Genomic DNA, 20,325 nt, shown 5'->3' on the forward strand with positions numbered 1-20,325 from the left:
CTTTCTTTTCAGAAAAGTGGTCCAGTATAGTGTGCTGTGTTTTTGTTGTACATGTTGAAGTGAAATTCTTGGGGAAAAGCCTGCATGTTGCAACAGTCTTCTTTATCCCTTCTTCCGTCCTGTGCTAGGCATAAAGATACAGAACTTGAATTTTGTTACATTCAAGTTAGAGAGTAGGAAGGGAATTTTGTCACAAATAAACCCAAGAACAACATAGAGTGAATTTGGGAGAAACTTTGGGGGAAATTATAAATTGATGCTAAGAAAGAAAAGCAGAATAACAGTAATTAAAAGCATAGACTGTGCAATTGACTACTTAGAGTCAAATCCCAGCTCTGTTTTACTTGCGAGTAAATTAGATTCTGAGCCTCAGTGTCCTCTGTAAAATAAAAGTAAGAGTACTTATCTCAGAGACTTGTTTTAAGGATTAAATGAGTAAATACCTAAAGCACTGAGAATGCTGCCTGACATACAGTAAACATTATATAAATGCCAGGTAAATAAAGTGAGCAAAATCTGGACTAGGCACACTACTGTTTTGGGATTTGTTGAACTAAGTGAGAAGGATGAATAATTGTTGAAATGGAGCTGCTAGTTTTGTGTTTATCTGAAGTCATCTACACACAAATGCAGGTTGAGGAATTTTAGTCATCTCTAACTTTAATATTCATTCACACAAATATTTATTAGGCACAGAACTGGTAGCTGCATCATGACTGGGAATAGCATTCATGTGTTTTTATTAGTAGTCTACTAAAATGAAATGATTTTGAATGTCATTTAACTCATATTTGATTAAGAATCACATAATAAACAAAAGTAATTGGCGAAACACACACCCCAATTTGTTTCCAGCCCCAATTTGTTTCAAAGCAGACAATTGAAGGCATTTTGTAGTGTGGTTAGAGGAAATAGTAGGCATTTGATTCTATGATCCTTAAAAGAGTTTTTGTTTGTTTGTTTATTTTTTATGGAGTCTCGCTCTGTCACCCCGGCTGGAGTGCAGTGGCGCGATCTCGGCTCACTGCAACCTCCGCCTCCTGGGTTCTAGCGATTCTCCTGCCTCAGCCTCCCAAGTAGCTGGGACTACAGGCGTATGCCACCCTGCCCAGCTAATTTTTTGTATTTTTAGTGGAGACGGGGTTTCACTGTGTTAGCCAGGATTATCTTGATCTCCTGACCTCATGATCCGCCTGCCTTAGTCTCCCAAAGTGCTGGTATTACAGGCCTGGGCCACCGTGCCTGGCCAAAAGTGTTCTTGTATATAATCTACTATCATTCCTGTATTTATAAGCAATGCTACAAGCATTAATAAAGTGATGTGCATGTGAGTTTCCACTGAGTTTTCTGACTTACAGCAAGATTGACTATTCCTTCCATTAGCAGAACTGAGTTGTAGAAATAAAAGGTACACACATACATACATTAAGATAGTAGTTTTTTTTTTTTATGTAACAAGTAATAATCGTCATATATATTCATGATTAACTAACTCATCAGGAGTCAGTGGGATTTCTTCACCTATTATATAAAAGACAAAATCATTTGGAAGTGAATTTTCCCAACTTGTATGTTATCACCAAGTTTCAAATTCCAGCTCTGCTACTTACCAGCTGTGTGAACTTGAGAGTGTCGGTTGTCCTTTCTGTGCTCAAGTCTCCTCATCTATCAAATGTGTCTAGCGGCTGTTAACTACCTCAGAAGGCTTTTGTGAGGAGTCATACAAGTGAAGCATCTGCAACAGTGCCTGGCACATTCTCACTTCCTGATATATGTTACGATTACTCCTTCTTCCACTCTTATTAATACTGCTAAGCTACTATTAATAAAGTTCCTTTGGCTGGATGCTGGAAGGAGAACATGGGCCAAGGTTCTGATGAACTAACTTTCCCTGACAGCCCCCTCCCATCCCCTTCTGCCTGCCTCCCAGGCAGAAGCAGTGGATATTCAGGTAGGAGTGGAGGGGCAGGGAAATGGCAACGCTTTCCTCTCTGTTCACCGTGATTAATAACTTTGTTCATGCTCCCTTATAATAAATTTTTGGTTAAAAAAGGGAATGGAGAAATAAGAAACAAGCGGTACTGGGAGTGTAGCCAAGTGGAGAAACTCAGGGTAGGACAGACCTGGCACCAGCACTAAGTAACTGTGAGCCCTTGGCGTGTTTTTGACCTGGTCAACCCTCAGCTTCTTCATCTGTGAAAAGGAGCTAAGCACAGCCTTTACTCAAGGGGTTCACCAAGAGTACATGAAATAATGCCTGCAATGCATTTGTTGTACTGATAAATAATGAGTTCGAATGAGCTGTTATTTAAAATGATTCAAAAATGACACTTCAAAGTGAAGTGTGAGTTTTCTCCCTTATCTACTCCCATGGGCCTCCTGTCCTGTTTTTGTTTTGTTTTGTTTTTTGTTTTTTGAGACATCTGTTGCACAGGCTGGAGTGCAGTGGTGTGATCTTGGCTCACTGCAACCCCCACCTCCTGGGTTCAAGTGATTCTCCTGCCTCAGCCTCCTGAGTAGATGGGATTACAGACACCTGCCATCACGCCTGGCTAATTTTTGTACTTTTAGTAGAGATGGGGTTTCCTCATGTTGGCTAAGTCCTGATCTCAAGTGATCCACCCACCTTGGCCTCCCAAAGTGCTGGGATTATAGGTGTGAGCCACTGCACCTGGTCCTGTTTTTCTTAATGGCCATTTTTGGTTTTCCTCTTATAAGCATGGTCTTCTACTGAGAGAATCAATATTCAGAGGATTCATTAATAGTTGTTCAACATAATTTTAGCATCCTTCATGAATGTTAATCCATTTAGGAAGAGGATATAAGTAATCAGTAATTGGAGTCTAAATTGTATGTCTTAAATGTGTATGCTTTTAAATATTTCTGTAACATCTGTGTAGCTAACGAAGAATATATCTAAAACATTGTTATTTTATAAATTTGTAAGCAACTTTTAAAACAATTCCAAATACAAAAGACTATACAGTTCCTTAATATAAGTATCTGTCTTCTTTGTTTAGTGTTTTTGTTTTCTATTTAATTGATATTTAGAAGAAATTAAAAGATCAGATAAGCGAGGCAGGCAGGGCATTTTAGTATTGGCCTCTTATAATTGGCTATAAAACAATGTTCTTACTACTGTGTATTATAAATATAGTCTCATTAGTACAAAAAACAAAGATTGTTATGAAACATTATCCAGTGTTCTACTTTTCCTTCCACATCTATGTCATTTTCATGTGCTGAGGTCACGTTTATAGATTCCTACCTGACACCTCCATTGGTAACTTCTTTTAACTGCTGTTGGATATACAGAAATCAGAGAGATTGTCCGCAGAATGACTCGACTGGGCCCCAGAAAAAACAAATGCTAAACAAAAAATGGAGCCCATTTAGTCTGAGCAACCAGGCAGTCTAGGAGTGTTGGTGGAGAATGAAGAAAGTGGGTGGAAATCCTATGACTCTACTGATGATGCTCCAAACGTTTCTGGCTTCTTAGCCAGTCCCAACACCACCCTTCCTTCTTTTGATTCCAGCATGTGCGAGGATGCAGGACTCAACTGCTATGCATTCAGGCTATGTTCTGCGACTGCACGGTGCACTGCTTTTGTAATGCAAATAGGAGGCACAAAGTGTCTCTTTGATAATGTGCAGTCAGAAGACAAAAAAGCATTCACTGAAACAGTAAAACTAATTCATAAAGCTGAAAGACAATAGGGAAGCATTATGGATTTTTTTTAAAGGAAAAAAGTATCCTAGATCAATGTAATTGTCACAGTGTAAGCTATTCACAGTCAATGCATAAGGAGAAAATGGCTGCAAGTTTATTTAAAGTGGGATAAGTTTTTATAGGCAAAAAATCATTATGTTAAACAAATATAAATACATTTGGTTAACAACTTTCTGCTTAGTCTCTTAGAAGTCAACTATATAGCTGGTTATTTTCATTTAGATCCACAGTATTCCCCTAGTGACAAAAACTCAGTAGAAGTTTTAAAAGAGCACAGAGATCTAATAGTTAAAAGCCATATGGTAGATTTTTTTTTTCTTTAAAGGGAGTATCTCCCCATCACATACCAGAGTTTAGCTCAAGGTCAACTTATATTAATGCATTAAACTTAGCTGTGGAGGAGGCAAAGGGCTGGAGGAAAAAGGATAAAAGAAGTTCCGAAATTGTTCTTCCAACATATTCAGCCAAGCAACAGAACATTGACTTGATAAGGCTTATATTGGACAGTTGCCATAATTCCTCCTGTTAGATCGGCTCCTCTGGTACCTATTCCTATACCTTTTAAAGTATAGCATGTAACATTTTGCTTGAAAATTGCTTCTACCTCTATTGCTTTGTTATAGCCGTTTTGCAGTTTCGGTATAGAGTCAGTTCTGTGTCACAAGAAATTACTAATCTGAGGCTTGAGAAGGGGCAGTGTAGCCTTCCATTATCTCACCGGCAACCTCTGTACAGGATTATTTTCAAATTTTCTGCTGCCATTACAATGTGCTGTTAGAGTGGCCAAGGTGGTGAGGGAGGGGATGTTATTGAAACTTGGTTACCAGGGTAGATAAGATAAACTTCATCACTCTCTTGGCATCCACATTTGTAGCCAAGGGTGGAAATTTTGATGAAAAAAGTACATTTGGTCAAAGATATTGTTAAGATGTAAGGCTGGATATTTTCTAACTGCATTCTGCAGAGTCTCTCTCTTCCCCATTGATGCTCATCTGAAATACTCTGCTTGATTGTTTCAATAAACACACTTTCTCTCAATGTACTGTAAACTTGTAAATACCAGATAACCAACTTAAAACCCCCTTCCAGTCCCAGTCTCAAGAAATAACACTGGCATTGTGCAGACATAACTTTCTTGAGAAAGTCACCATTTTCTGTCACTTTCTATTCTTTGCGGCTGGTAAAATGACAGCTCAGACTTAACTTTTACATAAGCTATTTTTAGATTTTTCTCAGACATCCTTTAACTGTTTCTTTTATACAGGATCCTACCCTAGGGATCATTTTATTCTTTGATTGGGTCATTAAGCAATCACTCTATACTGGTTCATTACTGGAAGTCACTGCAAGATCCAGAAACACATGAAGAGTGGCAAGCAGTTTATATTTCAGCAAGAGATTTATGCTAGAAAGGAGAAGTCAAGGTGTTGACAATTGAAATAAGGATGATCATTTCATGAGTTATTCCCTTTAGCTGGGGTTCCACTGTCCACAAGCCACTTAGTTTCCCTTTGAGGTCAGCATCTCTTCTCTCTGCAGCCAAACCAGCCTAATACACGTGTGCAGGTTTAATGCTGGAAGGGAGGGGCCAGCTTTACCCATACATAATCACTGTTTTATGGCTTTCACTCATTCCTGAGGTGTTAATGCAGATCAAATGGGAAACACTCGAGAAAGAACCCGTGCAGCTACTGCATTGCCTAGCTCTCCCCTCTCAATCGTTAATTCTTATTGTAAGATCTAAAGGTAATTTTGTTTGCTCTCTTAATGTGTTGCGGTTCTCCCAGTGGCCCTTGCATATCCTTTCTCAAATTCCCATCTTGATCAATTGTTTGCAAATAATTAAGCTTTTAAGAGATAATAGCATAAGGCTAATGTACACAAAAAGGCAGGTCTCCCTCACTGTCTATGGGACTGTGGTCAAATTTGCTTTGATATCCCGAAGTGATTAGGTTGATTGGTATATCTGGGAAGTGCCATCCATCTTTCCTTCACAAGAACCTACTGATCTTTCTTAAACTGTGTCCTTGAGATGCAATAACAGCAAAGGTGTTCGGGAGAATGGCAAGGAGTGACATAGACCTTTAGTTGCAAAGGTTTGGAATGAATTTCCCACTTTCTCCCTAAAAATGGCGCTTCTCAGAGATGACTCTTTATCTCTTTTGCAAAATGATGTCTGCCTTTGCCCATTGGATGGCCTCACTAGCCCTGTGGGTAGAAGGCAACAGGGCTTTGAATGTTTTTTTCAGCAGCCATGCCTGTGGCATGCTGGGATTTTGTCAAGTCACTGTCTTTTAAGTCTACGAAAGAAAGTCACTGTTTTTTAAGTCTACGAAGAATACTGTCCACAAAAAGCTTATTTAGTAAAGATGCATAGGATTTAAGATATTGAAATGTATTGAGTTTCAGTTTAAAAGCCTACTTCTTTGTGAATTTTTGGCTGGCTAAGGATTAGCTACATGAAGTCACGGCTTTCATGTGATTCTAGCAATTATAGACTTTTTTCAGGGAATTGAAAGTTTGTGGGACACTAAGGCCAAGAACTATGAGAAAAAGAAAAACATTCAGTTGACCTACCATAGACAAGGGTTTAGGAATTTTGTTGATACCTTTTTCTCCTCTTAACAATGGCCAGATTATTGTGACTTTTAATTTGTCCAATCTCTTTCGTTTCTATTTAAAAAAGTATTTATATCCCGAACAACTGAAAATTTCTTAATGGAGACAGAGTGCTGAGCCTCCGTAGCTTGAGGCTGCCTAGGAATTATGCTGCACGAAATTAGACACAGTTTGTTCCAATTACTTAAACTCAGATCACATGAAAAGTGACAGAGGAATAAAAGGGTAGAACTTTCTAATTTTATATTTAAATTATAAAATCAGAAACTACATGATGTGAAGAAACAACCAAAATTTGCACTGAAATTTTGAGAGCCATATTACTACCCTTTGAAGCTTTAGTAATCCGGGTAATGGTAATGATTCAAAGAGAATTTTTCTGACACCACTTGCATAAATAAAATGTGAATTCCATTTGCTTTGTAAGAATGTTTGTAAAACTTGCTCACAAACAGGCATGCAAAAGTACTCTTGAAAATACAGGAAAATAAATTACTGTGACAATTTTCAATTTTCAAAGTAACTAAAGATAAATGGCATAAATAATAATTTTTATCCAGTTCTGGTCACAATATTAAGACACAACTAATAAGACAGGGCAAAAAGTTTTGCCATCTGGCTATACTAAAGAGGGACTGTTGACATATTTATTAATTCTATTAAAAATCCCTGAAAGTGATTTCTGTAAGACCTGGACAACTGTCAGCAAATATATTTTACAAAAAATGTTATAGATTGGAAGTTACTTGTGTACTTCAGTGTACAACTTTATATGGCACATAGTGCCAATGGTGGGATGCTAATATTTGCATATTTCAAAATTGAGCTTGTCTTCTGGCATTGCAATACTGTAAGAACTGCTAGCCTGGGTAATCTTTAACCTCAATAGATCTTAGAACTCTGGATGACAAAATTGAGGATAAGAAAAGTTGTCTGTAGTTCAAAGTCCTATAGTTAATGAGTGGCAGCATCATTTATACAGTCTAATAGAGCCACTTATATTATGTACAATTCTTCAACTAGTATAGACATAGAACTACTGTATATCAAGCTATAATTCAGCGTTCTATCCATGGGATAAGAAATTCGTTTGGTTTGTACTGTGTGCCAAACCTTTGTACAGTGAGAGTTACGTTTTAAACCTTAGGGTAATGGATTGCTTTGAGCTCAGTAGCCAGTCGTGAGACTTTGGTTGCAATGGCTGGCATTCTGTTGAGTAACACCAATGTCACTTATGATCTTAGGCTATTATGAGGTTTATATACCTGTATTTGAAGAAAGTGGGTCGACATCACTTTTGTGAATAAAGCAACAAAAGTAGTGTCATGGATCTTAAATTGAATTGCTTCTGCTTTATGATACATTTTGATGTTGCCTCTGAGTGGAGAGTGTCTGTCATGGCATGGTACAGCCATTCCTTTGTTCCACAAATATTTAGTGATTTTCTGTTATGTCCCAGTCTGGGCTTTGAGCAAGGATAGAGAGAAAGCAAGACAATGGGTTTAGTAGCGTTGGTAGATGAGTGGGAAAAGACACACCAACAAGGAAATAAATAATTAAAGCAGGTGCTTCAGAGAGAGATGCTTGCTATTAGGGAAATAAGAAAAAGATGAATGTGAGCGTGATAAGGCGGCGTGCTGGGCGGTGGGGAGGGTAAAGCTGAACATTTGAGCTGAGAGCTGAAAGTGACATTGGAATAAGAACCCGAGTGATGGGAAAAGCTGGTGGTGTTAGGAAAACAGAAAGAAGGACGGTGTGGCTGGGTAGAGGAGTAGGAAGTGGGTGAGAAGAAGGTGTCAAAATCTGAGAGGTGGGCAGGGCTGGATGGTGGCAGGCCTTGTAGGCCATGGTAACCAGTCTGAAGGTTATTTCACAGGAGACATGAATGAGGATTATGAAAGGCATCTGCTACATCCTTTGGTCATGGTGAGGCTTAGGCACTGGAAGGGAAGCAGGAAATATCACTGACTTATGTCTGCCTCTGGCCATCTCTTCCCCTGGCCAGTTTCCTCACCTGTAAAACAGAATGGATGATAGATTCCATTTATGTTACTCAAAGGGATATAATGGGGATTAATTACCATCCTGTCTGTAATATACTTGGAGCTCTTTAGAGAAAGGCACTATATTCCATGAAAGCAAAGCCTTATTCTAATTGTGTATTTATTGATTAAGTGACAATCATAGACAATGCTTATGGAAAAATTGTGATCTCTCTGCTGTTCACAAACAAATCCCCTGTGTATAGATATAGAGCATATTTAAACTTACATATAAGAGTACTGAAGTGGTCATTAACAAGCCTTTTTAGCATCTAATCAGACATTATTAATTAAATTAAAAGCTATGTTAATTAGCATTCAATAGACCAGAATTTAGTTTCAATGGCACAGATAGTTAAATTAAGGGTTGGGGGTGCCCTTTTCCATTCATATGAGGGTTTCCATTCAATAGAGGGTTGACTCTCAGAAGAATTTTATCTTGGGATAATTTATTGAGATGTGGTGTTTCAAGCAAGCTAATGTCTCTATAGATGGAAACCACATCCTCAGCTCCTCCCCTAAGCTTTAGAAATATGTATTTCAAATTTAGATGTATTTGATTAGTGAACAGAAAGCATTTGTGCCAAAACTAATTTCAGTAGAATTCCAAACGTTCTTACAGGAAGGTATGAATTTCACTTTATTATCTAACCCTGTAATACTTTTATCTACTCTGACTCTTGAAGAACATAGCTGGGCTTGTTCTTAGCATGCAAAATATGCTGGTCTTTGACCTTATATTGGCCTGTGTTCAGAATCTCAGCATGTGTTGACATTCAGATATGGAAACCAACATTGGTGAATTTTTTTTTTTTTTTTTTGCTGAAGACTTAAAATGAGTACTCTGTGTGTGTGTGTGTGTGTGTGTGTGTTTAATAACACCCACTTTAGTTTTGAGATTTGCATCTGGCAATATGGTGTTTTAGAGGGAGAATGTCACTATGGGGACCTCAGCTGAGATTGTTGGTCCACATGGGTCAACTTTAGAAATTTATGGTTCAATGAATATATTAAATCGGGGCTGTTTACTTTTAGATGGTAACAAATGGCTTGTCCTTATTTTAATCCTATAAAATACAGTGAAGATCATACTAAACTTTCTGTGTTTGCAACAAATAAACCTGTTAAAGGATAAACTCAGTATCAAGGGTCTGCAAGTATCCTAAGTAGCTATTTATACACTTCACTAATCTTTGTAATTGGCTTGTCTTTTACTGCCATTAATTAGATGATGTAGTATTCCATTAATAAGAGTGACACACCTCAGCATTTTTACCTTTAATTATAGACTTCTTGAGACACTTAGGCTATTGACAAAATGGCCTAAATATTGCCTGATGCACGCATATCTTTTTAATTCTTTTTCAGCACCCTTACCCTTCTGAAGAACAGAAAAAGCAGTTGGCACAAGACACAGGACTCACCATCCTTCAAGTGAACAATTGGTAAGTAATTTGGCTTTGCATCTACACACAATCTGTTTCCCCCTCTGGCAACCTGCAGCTCATGTTTTGCATTAAGAAGACACACCCAGTTGCCACTGCTCTCCCTGGTGGCCTGTTGATCCAAAAGTGAAAACAAACTATTGACTGATACGTGAGAACATTTGCTAGTATGGGAAATAAAACATTGTATTGCCTTCTACCTCCTTTATAAGTTGACAATTTTATGCATAGTATAAGTATGTGTGTAATTCACATTCTCTATGGCTCTGTCAATGTATCTCTCTCTATGGCTTTTTTCCCCTCCTTCAGGGTAATCAATAGAGTAGTATCATCCTATTTTCTACAAAACAAGAAAATCCACCATCACATATCAGTCAGGTTTAAATTCATTGAATAACTAAATTCAGTTAGATTTTGTTAGGGCTATGCATTCAAGGATAGTCTCTCCTTTACTGTTATCTCCCAAATACTGAGAGGAAGAAATTATTTATGTTTCTCTTTGAGGCTATTCCAAACCTGAGGCATCTCAGGACTGTGCAATACTGTTTCTAAATAAAGTGTAAATTCCTGATGTGGGGCAAAGCTGAGATTATGTACAAAGTACCAGCCAACAATATTCTGACTCAGTGTACAGCCGTGTGGCAATGAGACTTTGAGAAAGTATGATTTATTACCCTTTGTGAATGTGCTGAAAGCCAGGTTTCATATAATCACCCAGGGCTAGTGTCATATTTGAAGGGTATCGAAATCCAATATCCTCCAAAAGTAAGTGTATCTAATTAATTGTCCTAATATTTTTAGATTAGTGTTTATGATGGGGAAACCTTATCCTCTTTGAAGTAAAATCCAGAAGAGGCCCAAAGCCTGGGCTGGGGAAGGGGAGAACTAGGAATGCCAGTTTGCAGAGAAGTATTTCTTTCTATTCAATAAGTGTCAAAGATTAATATTACAGAATCTCTGATTACATGGCCTAATCCATTTTGGTGAATAAATTTGTTCTTGATGTCTATTGCACCTACATTAACAGACCCGTCTCTGTTAGAGAGCCTGGGAGCCTTTGGGAGAGATTTCAGATATATTAAACCCCATTACAGAAAATGTAATTTCTGTCAATATAATCCCATGTATTCTTCAATTTAGTATTTTAGAGATAACAAGCTACTTACAATATATTTGCCTTTGGAGGATTAATTTACAAAGTGCACTATCTGCAAGACACAGACAGACTCACATAAGCATTGCTTGTAAGGGTTATCAATTTCTATGACCTTACTGCAGCCTTGAGAGATCAATTTTTGCAGCCCTTTTCATCAGTGGATGGTAAACCAAGCAAAGGCATGCTACATCTAAATGTGTTACTAGGAGTTGTGTGGCTGCTGAGGTTTTTTGTTTACCTATTTCTACCTGCTACTGTGTCTTAATTTTCAAAGCTATTAATACTACATATTGGAACTTTCAGATGGTTCTGGACGACATTATAGGGGAGACCATCAATTTTGCACGCACATCTAAATGCATATATCTGTATTTTAAAACTTAAAGCTGATGTTGAGACAGTTTTAATACAATGGAGGCTGCACAAATGTCCACATTTCCCTGGGAAGTGTTCCTTTTGCGGGCGAAGGAGTGGCAGGATAAGCTCTCTAGTTAAGAAACGAAAAGTGCTATCATTCAGGGATCTATCCTGTGAGCCATTTCTCTTCCTCTGCAGGGTTGCTAGCAAACTCCACTCATAAACACAGTTACCGGAGAACAAGTCCCAGTACAAGTTGCTTACTATGGGTGGACAGCCTTATTATGGGATATTTCCTGTGAATGCAGGAAGAGGAAGGCATTCTTGTGACTTCAAGCAATATATATATATATATATACACACACACAGTTTTCTAGATTCTATGCACAATCTCTGCCAGAGAGCAATCTTCCTAATCAATGATCATAATTCGACTTTCTCAGTTTTGTAACCAGAAGGGAGAGAAAGGATGTTTAAAAGTTTTAATTCACACTCTAAAATAATTTTAAATTATATGCAGACTTTACCCTAAATTTGACACTGCTATTCAATTCTGCACAGGTAAATAACTTAAAAATAGCCTTTACTTAGTTATTTGGGACAGAAACACAATTCTGTGCTTAACGGTCATTTTGTGCAGTGTGTGGGTTCTCTCTACTTGTATATATATGGAGTTAGAAGTAGCTTTTCTTGCACCTCAGTGCTTTGCATTTTGCAATTGTTTCAACATTTAACAACTTTGTTTGCTGTAGAAAATGTCCCTCAAGTAACCAAAAGTTGTAAGAGAGATCGTTTTTCTTCATTTTGACAAATAATGACAATAGCATGTTTGATTTGAATTTTTAATGGTTTATTAATTTTTGTGGAAACCTCTTCCTGTTTGTTTTGTTTTGAGACCAAGTCCTGCTCTGTTGCCTGGGCTGGAGTGCAGTGGCGTGAACATGGCTCACTGCAACCTCCAACTCCTAGCTCAAGTGATCCTCCTGACTCAGCCTCCCCAGTAGCTGGGAATACAGGCATATGCCACCATGCCTGGTTAATTTTTTTTTCTTTTGTATAGGCAGGGGTTTTGCTATGTTGCCCAGGCTGGTCTCTAATTCTGGGGCTCAAGAGATCCACCCACTTCAGCCTTCCAAAGTGCTGGGGTTACAGGCGTGAGCTACTGCACCCAGCTTATAAACATTTTTATAAAAAATGTTTTTTATCTTATCTATACTGAGTATCAGTACATAGCAGGAAAGTTATTTCCTACTAAAAGTAATAATTTTGAAAATGTCATCATTAGTATTTCTGCATTTCCCTTTCACTTATTTAAACATCTGTGTCTTCCTTCTTGGATTTCTTAAAACTTGTTAACACACATGTACATTTTTGTATGAACTATGAGTCACTGTTGAAATGCAATTCAATAAAATGCTGAAGGGCAGGTTGAGTGTAGATCAGTCATAATTATTGGCAGCAACATAATGTATCAAAATATATAATATGTAAGTGAAAAATATAAACTCGTGTCTAGTTGTTAGAGTGTCATAGAAACCCTGGCTGATGCAGTTTTAAGTTAGGCTTTGACTGAAAAATAGACAAGAAGTTTGCTACATTTTAATGGTTCTTTCACTTCATCACTGAACTAATTTTACATTTCTCTAATTGACATAGTAATATATACTACCTGCCTCAGGTGGCTAAGGCTAAAGCACATGGGATTTGAGGGGAGAAAGGCAAAAGAGAGAACTTAAAAGTAAAACAATAAGACTGATTTGATTAATTAAGAGAAAATCTGGACAAAAGAATGTCTTGTTGTAACTCTTACTTTGATCCAATTGTCAGAATAAAAATGGAGAGAAAGAATCTTAAAACAGTTGGCATCAGTACTTACAGCATGTGGGCCCTAGGATGGAATGTGAAATTTATTAGATGTGACATTGTAGGCCAAGTCTATGCCAATAAATTTTTTGAGAATTGAGGCAATTATGTAAATAATTTGAGTAAAAAATTTTTACATAAATTATCTAAGTAGTTGATGTAGTTGCTTGTCTTTTAAAAATCAACCTCCATAACTAGTTGCCTAAATATTTCAATCTACTATGCTGTGGTAGACTTAGATTTAAAAGTGTAATCGTTTTTGAAACATAATATGCACCATAGATTTATGTATTCTTCCTTCTTTGGTTCCTTGCTCCCAATTATAATTGTATCCAAAAATGATAAATAATAGCATCAGGGGCTTTTGTCTTTTTGCTTTTTTATTGTTGTTGTGGTTGTAACAAATACTTGTGTTATATCAGCAGTGCAAACATTATCAATATGCTAAATGTTTTAGTAATTTAAGTAGAATCATCTTAAATTTTGAGATTAGATGGTTATTTAAACCTTTAAGTGTTTAAGTAGAACTTTACAAAAACACACATACACACACACAATCAATACTTGGTTGATTTTCTCCTGAGTAGACCAACTTAATTTTTTTTATATTGAAAATGTGAATGTAGAATGGTCAGATAAAAATTCCCTTATACATGATCACACCAGTGTTGCAGACCTGGGAATTCCCTGTGATGAAAACTTATCTCTTGTGATTGTGTTGTACTTACTGGAGGCCTCAGTCACCTCCTGCCTCAGCAGAGTTTTGGCCTAGGGTGTATTGAATACATTTTACAGTTTCTTTGTTTACTACTCCTCATCCAAACACTTTCCCATTAAGGCCTGATATTAAGTGATTATCCCTTTATGCTCTGAGAAGGCAATATGGGTTTTAGGTGCAAAATATATAGTGTATGTGAAATACAGTATTTATATATAGAGAAAAATTATTCTCCATCAAGAGGGTATATCAAATTCCAGGTTGCATCCTAGCAGCCAAGATGACACTGTTCAGAACTATCGTACTCTACATTTCTTAGATTTAGTGCTCATACCAGATTTTCCTAGTTACTTCATTTATGGCTTTCAAAGCTGCAAAGCATTCAGGCATCACTTCCCATTTATTACTAGTGGGAAAAAAAGTATGTTATCCTTAGAGATTTATGCCACTGGCAAGTAAAAATGTAAACTTATTTTTTAAAAATAAGATCTCCTTTATTATAATAAACAGATTCAACTGTTAAAGGTCAAGTTTCTTTCTGAGTTATGGTAATAATGTAGCAAATACTTTTACAAATAATCAAAGATTCTATAAATATAGGTACCTGTTTAGATGTAAATGTTAAAACATTCACAAATTATCCTTTCAACTTCTGTGATCTAAAAATCAATAGGGGTCATAGGGTTTCATAGAATTGTTCTGCTTTTTCTTCCAACATAATTTAATAATACATTTTACAGATGTTGTTTGAATATTAGACACAGATTGTTTTGTCAATAAAGCTAAACAGAGGCATGACACAAAAGCAAGGAAAACAGATGTAAAAAAAGAAAAAAACAGTGCACGATGCAAGAAGCTCTGGGTCACTTGTTTGCTATTCAACTACAAAATTAAAGTGCGGGCTGTTTGGTGATTTTCCTTGCCTGTGAACCACTAGGGATGGAACAGCTTCACACATAGAAAGTAATTGTATTAAGCAGGTGGTTTAACTTTTTCCCTTGAGAATTGAAGTGTAACCTACATTTAAAGTAGACTTCCTAATTGATCAATGGAGTAACAGGTGCGGTATATTAAAAAGAAGAAGGAGAAATACAAATGGAAGAACTCCCCAGAATATTTCAGAATGGGTTGTTGTTCTTCAAGCCTCGGTTAATTGCTATGCTTCTCACCTTCAGTGTCAATTCTAATAATATTACCTTTACAGACGCTTACTCTGGGCTTAGATTATAGCAATCAGTAATACTCACTAGATAAAATACTGTCTAGTTGCTCATAAGAAAATATTGAAATCAGTCAAAAAATGTTTAGCTTGCATATTGCCTGAGACAGAGCTGGCGGGGCGCCAGACAGGCAGGGTATTATTAGGAAAGCTGAGCAAATAGCTTGCAGGGAAAAGAGCTGTGAATTTAGAAACCTTCAGGTATTGTCATGTCAGAGAGTCTTAAGAGTTCAACACAGACACTGCTTTTTTTTTTTTTCCCTGCAGATTTAAAAAATTTCCAACAAACAGTCTTCTTTGAAAATGACTCTGCAGTCTGTTAAATATACTTTGTTGTAAGTTTTACACCATAAGTTTACTCAGAGCTTTTCCCCACTGCGTAAAATCGCATCGTTAATACTGTTAAAGATGAAAGCTTCTTATGAAAGGGTACACTTTGAACTACTGTGCCGGCTGGAAAAACCCTGCCCCTTCCGCCATGGGGCCCTAAGTCTAGGTGAGAAAAGAAATGAAGGTCTAGGATGTAGGAAGGGTGGATTTGAAAGTCCAAATACGGTTTTGTGTAACTACTGTTTCTCCTCCAGCCAGCATTCAAAGGAAGTTGCAGAGCTTCTCAGGACAAGACACGAGCTGGAAGCTGCGATCTGGCTGGTACAACCTGAGGAAGTGTGTCAGGGCCCTGTAGGGTTTGGGTTCAAGTGAGGCTCAGAGCCGAGTGAGTTGGGAGACTTGATTTACCCAGCAGGGACCCAATATTTATGATTCATTTCAAGGGAATGAAACCAGTGACATGGTGGTTGACTTTGAACATGGTATGCAGGTCAGCACAACTCTTGTTGCAAATCCTAATTAAGCCAGTCTTCTTATTTTCAGTGTGTCTGAAAGTATCTGGTCAGAGAAATGCAAACAACAGGCTGTGCTTCAGGCAGCCTGAAGGAGCAGGACTTGACTGCCATTTCCCGGGGGAGATCGTAGGGATGAGGGGCTACGGTCAAGGGGGAAGAGCTTGGCTACGCCTTATCCACAGGTGGCTAAGGTGTAAGCCTCATGACAACTTCAAATTTACACAGGGCAAGTATGGGAAGGGGAAATGCAGGGACAGGTCGCTGCAATCAAAACATTTCATCCTTCATCCCCACTCCTTGGATGTAGGCGACAGTGTCCTCTGGTTTAAAATGGACAAGTAGGACTAATTAGTCAGGACTCAAATAACTCTTTTAGCTGTAATATTCTAGACTGTATAATAACGTGAATCAAGAGAAGTAAAGTGCGTGCTCTGAAACTCTCATTCCAGCTTTACCGTAGGAGTGGGGAAGGAAAAAAACCACTTTGATAAAGAGACAAACAGAGAGATTAATTAAAAAGTTGTAGTTGTAACTTTTCCTCATCTTAAATAAGCAAATCAAACACTGTAAAATAAAAACGAGACGAAATTAAACATTATCGCAAGACATGAAAAAGATGTGTGCTGTCATTTTAGGATTCATAATAAAGATAAATCAGCTGTTTTTAGCAGAGTGCTATGAGTCTATGAAGGGCATGACAGATAATAGGCTCGAAATTTCTGAAGTTATTGTACAGCAAAATTTGTTTTTTCCTCAGGCATTCAATCTTTTTCTCCAGTAATTTTGAACATGACAAACTTTTTAGTGGATGCATTAATAATCTATAAGTAATGGGTTGTCAGGTGTCAGTTAGATAAGATTAAAAGACTGTTTAAGCATTATCAATTTGCTTCTTTGCATGAGTTTTATAGGTCAGGAGAAATAACTTTTTGAATTGTGGTTGTGTGTACGTGTTCTCTCTCTCTCTCTCTCTCTTTCTCTCTCTCTCTCTCTCTCTCTCCCCCTCTTTCATTTGGCTCCACTCCAAGTATATGTGGAAGAACTGTATTACATTACATAAATCCTGTATGTAAGAGCAGATCTGAAACTCACTGTGTGAACCAAGGGGACAAATGTCTCAGCTGTCTTCTGTAAATGTATTTTAGTTTTTAAAATGTTACTCTTTATCTTCTCAAAGGAAGCTCTGTAAGGGGAACCAGACTCGGCTAAGGAGGGCATTGAAGCTTTAGACATTAGTAGTTTCCTAGCAAGTCAGGTTTAGGTCTATTCTTGTCAAATCTGTCTTAAGTGTGTTTACATATAGTTTGCCTTTCTGGTATTTTCTGCTTGCACAGACCTGATCTCCACCTATTTTGTGTCAACAGTTGCTGAGGCTGGTGTTGGGTGATTAACCGTTAAGCACGGAAGCGCAGTACCCAGAGAGACCCTCTCTCTCCTCTCACTTACATCATCATCTTGCTTCAGGCTGTGCCTACAGAAAACAAACAGCATTTTTGAGTGGTTAAAAAGTCAGCCTGAAATATTAAAAAATGGGGCAAATGTTGCCTCCTGGTTGAATAGAACAGTTTTCTTGAAAAATGGAGTGGAGCCAGGGGCTCGGGGGAAGGAAGTGTTTCCGAGGGCAAACGTTGGTCTCAGATCCGGTCTGCATTGCTCCAGTGTGTGAATGCCGAGGAGCTTTCTGTGGACGCTGAGGGTTATGTTCTGCTTCGTTTTTGATTTTCAAGGGGAAAGAGGACATTAAAAAAACAAAAACAAAAACCCTCCAACAACGTGGATGCCTGTAACTTTGGCAAATATAGGGCTGTCCTGTTTAATGCCCTCATAATCATCAATATTTTCCTGTCTATTTCATTTCCATTTTTACAATGCTCTTAGCCTGACCCCTTAATATGGAAAATAATTAACTCTATCATGCTCCTGACGCCTGAACAATAACAAGTAAACAAAAAATATTAATCTGTTCCGACATCTTTGAGAGGTCTCTTTTCCTTTTTACCCTCTTAACTAACCAGTGCCTCACAAGATTAGATCCTATGGTTGAAGAAGGGAAAAACTATTTCCTTTTTCAAACACATTAATTCTTCTAGGTCTGGGGGAGATGATTGGAGTTACATGTAACTTAGCTCAAAAATAAATGTCCTGCCCTTGGTGAGATCTGACTTAAAATTGATAAAGTCACTTTTTTTTTTTCAAAAACACTATGTTTCCTATGGATGGAAGTTAATGCACCATATAATTATACACACACACACACACACACACACACACACAGATGTGCATGTAAGTTTTCAGTATTTTTACTCTAGGATGCTAACTAAATCAAATGCATACCAGTAGTCTTGAGGTTTGTCGTCTGGTTGAAGGGTTTTGTTGGCCTATATCACTAGGACATCTGCCATGGTTGACTTTATTTGTTCCCTAGTTTGGGTCACAGTTCAGATATACCTGGAAAGGGCCAGGGAGGGGTTGGGGGATGTTGTAAAAGCTTATGGAAAGAATTGAACATGTACAAAAAGATGTAGGATCTCAGCCCCCTGGCTGGTCACCTGACAATACTGTTTACAGAAAGGAAAGTATAGTAGGTTATGGCAGAGATTTCTATGATCACGACTTGGGGTGGGGTGGGAGGGGGCGCAGAGAGCAGGGAGGGGGCACGTAAGAAGCATGTCACAATCATTTTGAGTGAATATAGTATTATAAAACATATCGAAAATTAAATGTTGTTTTTAGTCATGCTATTTCTTTTGAAATTGCAAATAACAAAGGAATATAAGATTTTTGGTGTGCCAAAAGGGAACATGGGTTAGAATTTTAGAAACCCTGTGCTACAGAACCATAGAGTGAAAGTCCTGGGAGGGAGAGAATTTATGCATCATATGACAGATGAGGCTCAGGGCTAATTAGAGGCAGGGCTAGGACTGATTCCTAGTCCAGTGCTCCTTCCAATCCACTAGATTGTACTTATTTTTAACAGCTGTATTGAGATAGAATTCATAAACCATACAATTCACCCATTTAATTCAATCATTTTTAGTATGTTCACAGAGTTGTGTAACCATCCCCATAGTAAATTTGAAAACATTTTTACCACCTTAAAAAGAAGCCTTGTACCCTTTAGCTATTACCCCTCTTTATACTTCCATCTCTCTCTCCAACAACTCCTGGCAACCACTAATCTACTTTCTGTCTCTATATTTGCCTGTTCTAGACATTTCAGCAATGTGATCATGGAATATGTGGTATTTTGTGACTGCCTTTTTTCACTAAGCATAATGTTTGCAAGGTTCATCCATGTTGTAGCATGTATTATCAGTACTTCATTCTCTTTCATGGCTGAGCAATGTTCCATTGTATGGATATAAGGTATCTTTTTTTACCTATTTATCAGTGGATGGGCATTTGATATTCATCTCTTGCCATTATAAGCATTCATATGCAAGTTTTGGTACCATTATGTATTTTTGAGAATGACAGTATCACAGCCAACACCTGTCTTAGGTTTGTATAATTTGCAAAGCACTTTTCATTTGATCATCCCAATTTCAGCACCTAAATACTGCTAAGATCTCAGAGCCAGTGAGTGGCAGTTTTCTCACTCAGTTCTCATATTCTTCTCACTACTTAATGCTCTGACTTTCCCTGCCACTGGGTAGTGTTTTGACTGTGATAATTATGAATGATGTTCAAAGAAAAGGATAGTTGGCTGAGTGCGGTGGCCCATGCCTGTAATCCCAGCACTTTGGGAGGTCGGGGCAGGCGGATCACCTGAGGTCAGAGTTTGAGACCAGCCTGATGAACATGGAAAAACCCCGTCTCTACTAGAAATACAAAATTAGCTGGGAGTGAGGGTGCACGCCTGTAATCCCAGCTACTCAGGAGGCTGAGGCAGGAGAATCGCTTGAACGTATAAGTCAGAGGTTGCTGTGAGCCATTGCACTCCAGCATGGGCAACAAGAGCAAAACTCCATCAAAAAAAAAAAAAAAAAGTCACACTGAAATCCAGCAACTCAGCAGTAAAATTCACAAAGTTCCCTCAAAATGACTTAGATGACCATAAGCATTTTCAAAGATTTGACAAATTCCAAGATGTCATTTTGCTAATGTTATTGTCTTTATTTGAGAGATTGTTCTCCTTTAAGTGTGTTTCCATTTGTATTTTAAAGGTCTACAGGTTACCTATTGACATATATTATTACATAGAGCTTAGGTTTCAAGCTTTACTCATTAAAGCAGAGGTCACAGTAAACATTCCAAGGAATAGATGCAAGCCTCCATTCAAGTCAAATCATCTTCATTGTGCCATTCTGTAGCCTAATTTTGTAACCAGA

At 37.8% G+C, this 20,325-nt stretch overlaps 1 protein-coding gene across 6 annotated transcripts in view; it reads left to right on the forward strand.

Moving 5' to 3' along the window:
- MEIS1 (Meis homeobox 1) overlaps positions 1 to 20,325 on the forward strand; it is a 153,428-nt gene that overhangs the window by 117,121 nt on the left and 15,982 nt on the right. For all 6 annotated transcript variants that reach the window (XM_011985515.1, XM_011985512.1, XM_011985513.1 and 3 more), the window contains one exon: positions 9,760 to 9,836. In XM_011985515.1, coding sequence (XP_011840905.1) covers positions 9,760 to 9,836 — 77 coding nt within the window. The remainder of the gene's footprint in view (positions 1 to 9,759; positions 9,837 to 20,325) is intronic.

Source organism: Mandrillus leucophaeus, unplaced genomic scaffold, assembly GCF_000951045.1.
Source record: "Mandrillus leucophaeus isolate KB7577 unplaced genomic scaffold, Mleu.le_1.0 Scaffold285, whole genome shotgun sequence".
Taxonomy (NCBI): Eukaryota; Metazoa; Chordata; class Mammalia; order Primates; family Cercopithecidae; genus Mandrillus; species Mandrillus leucophaeus.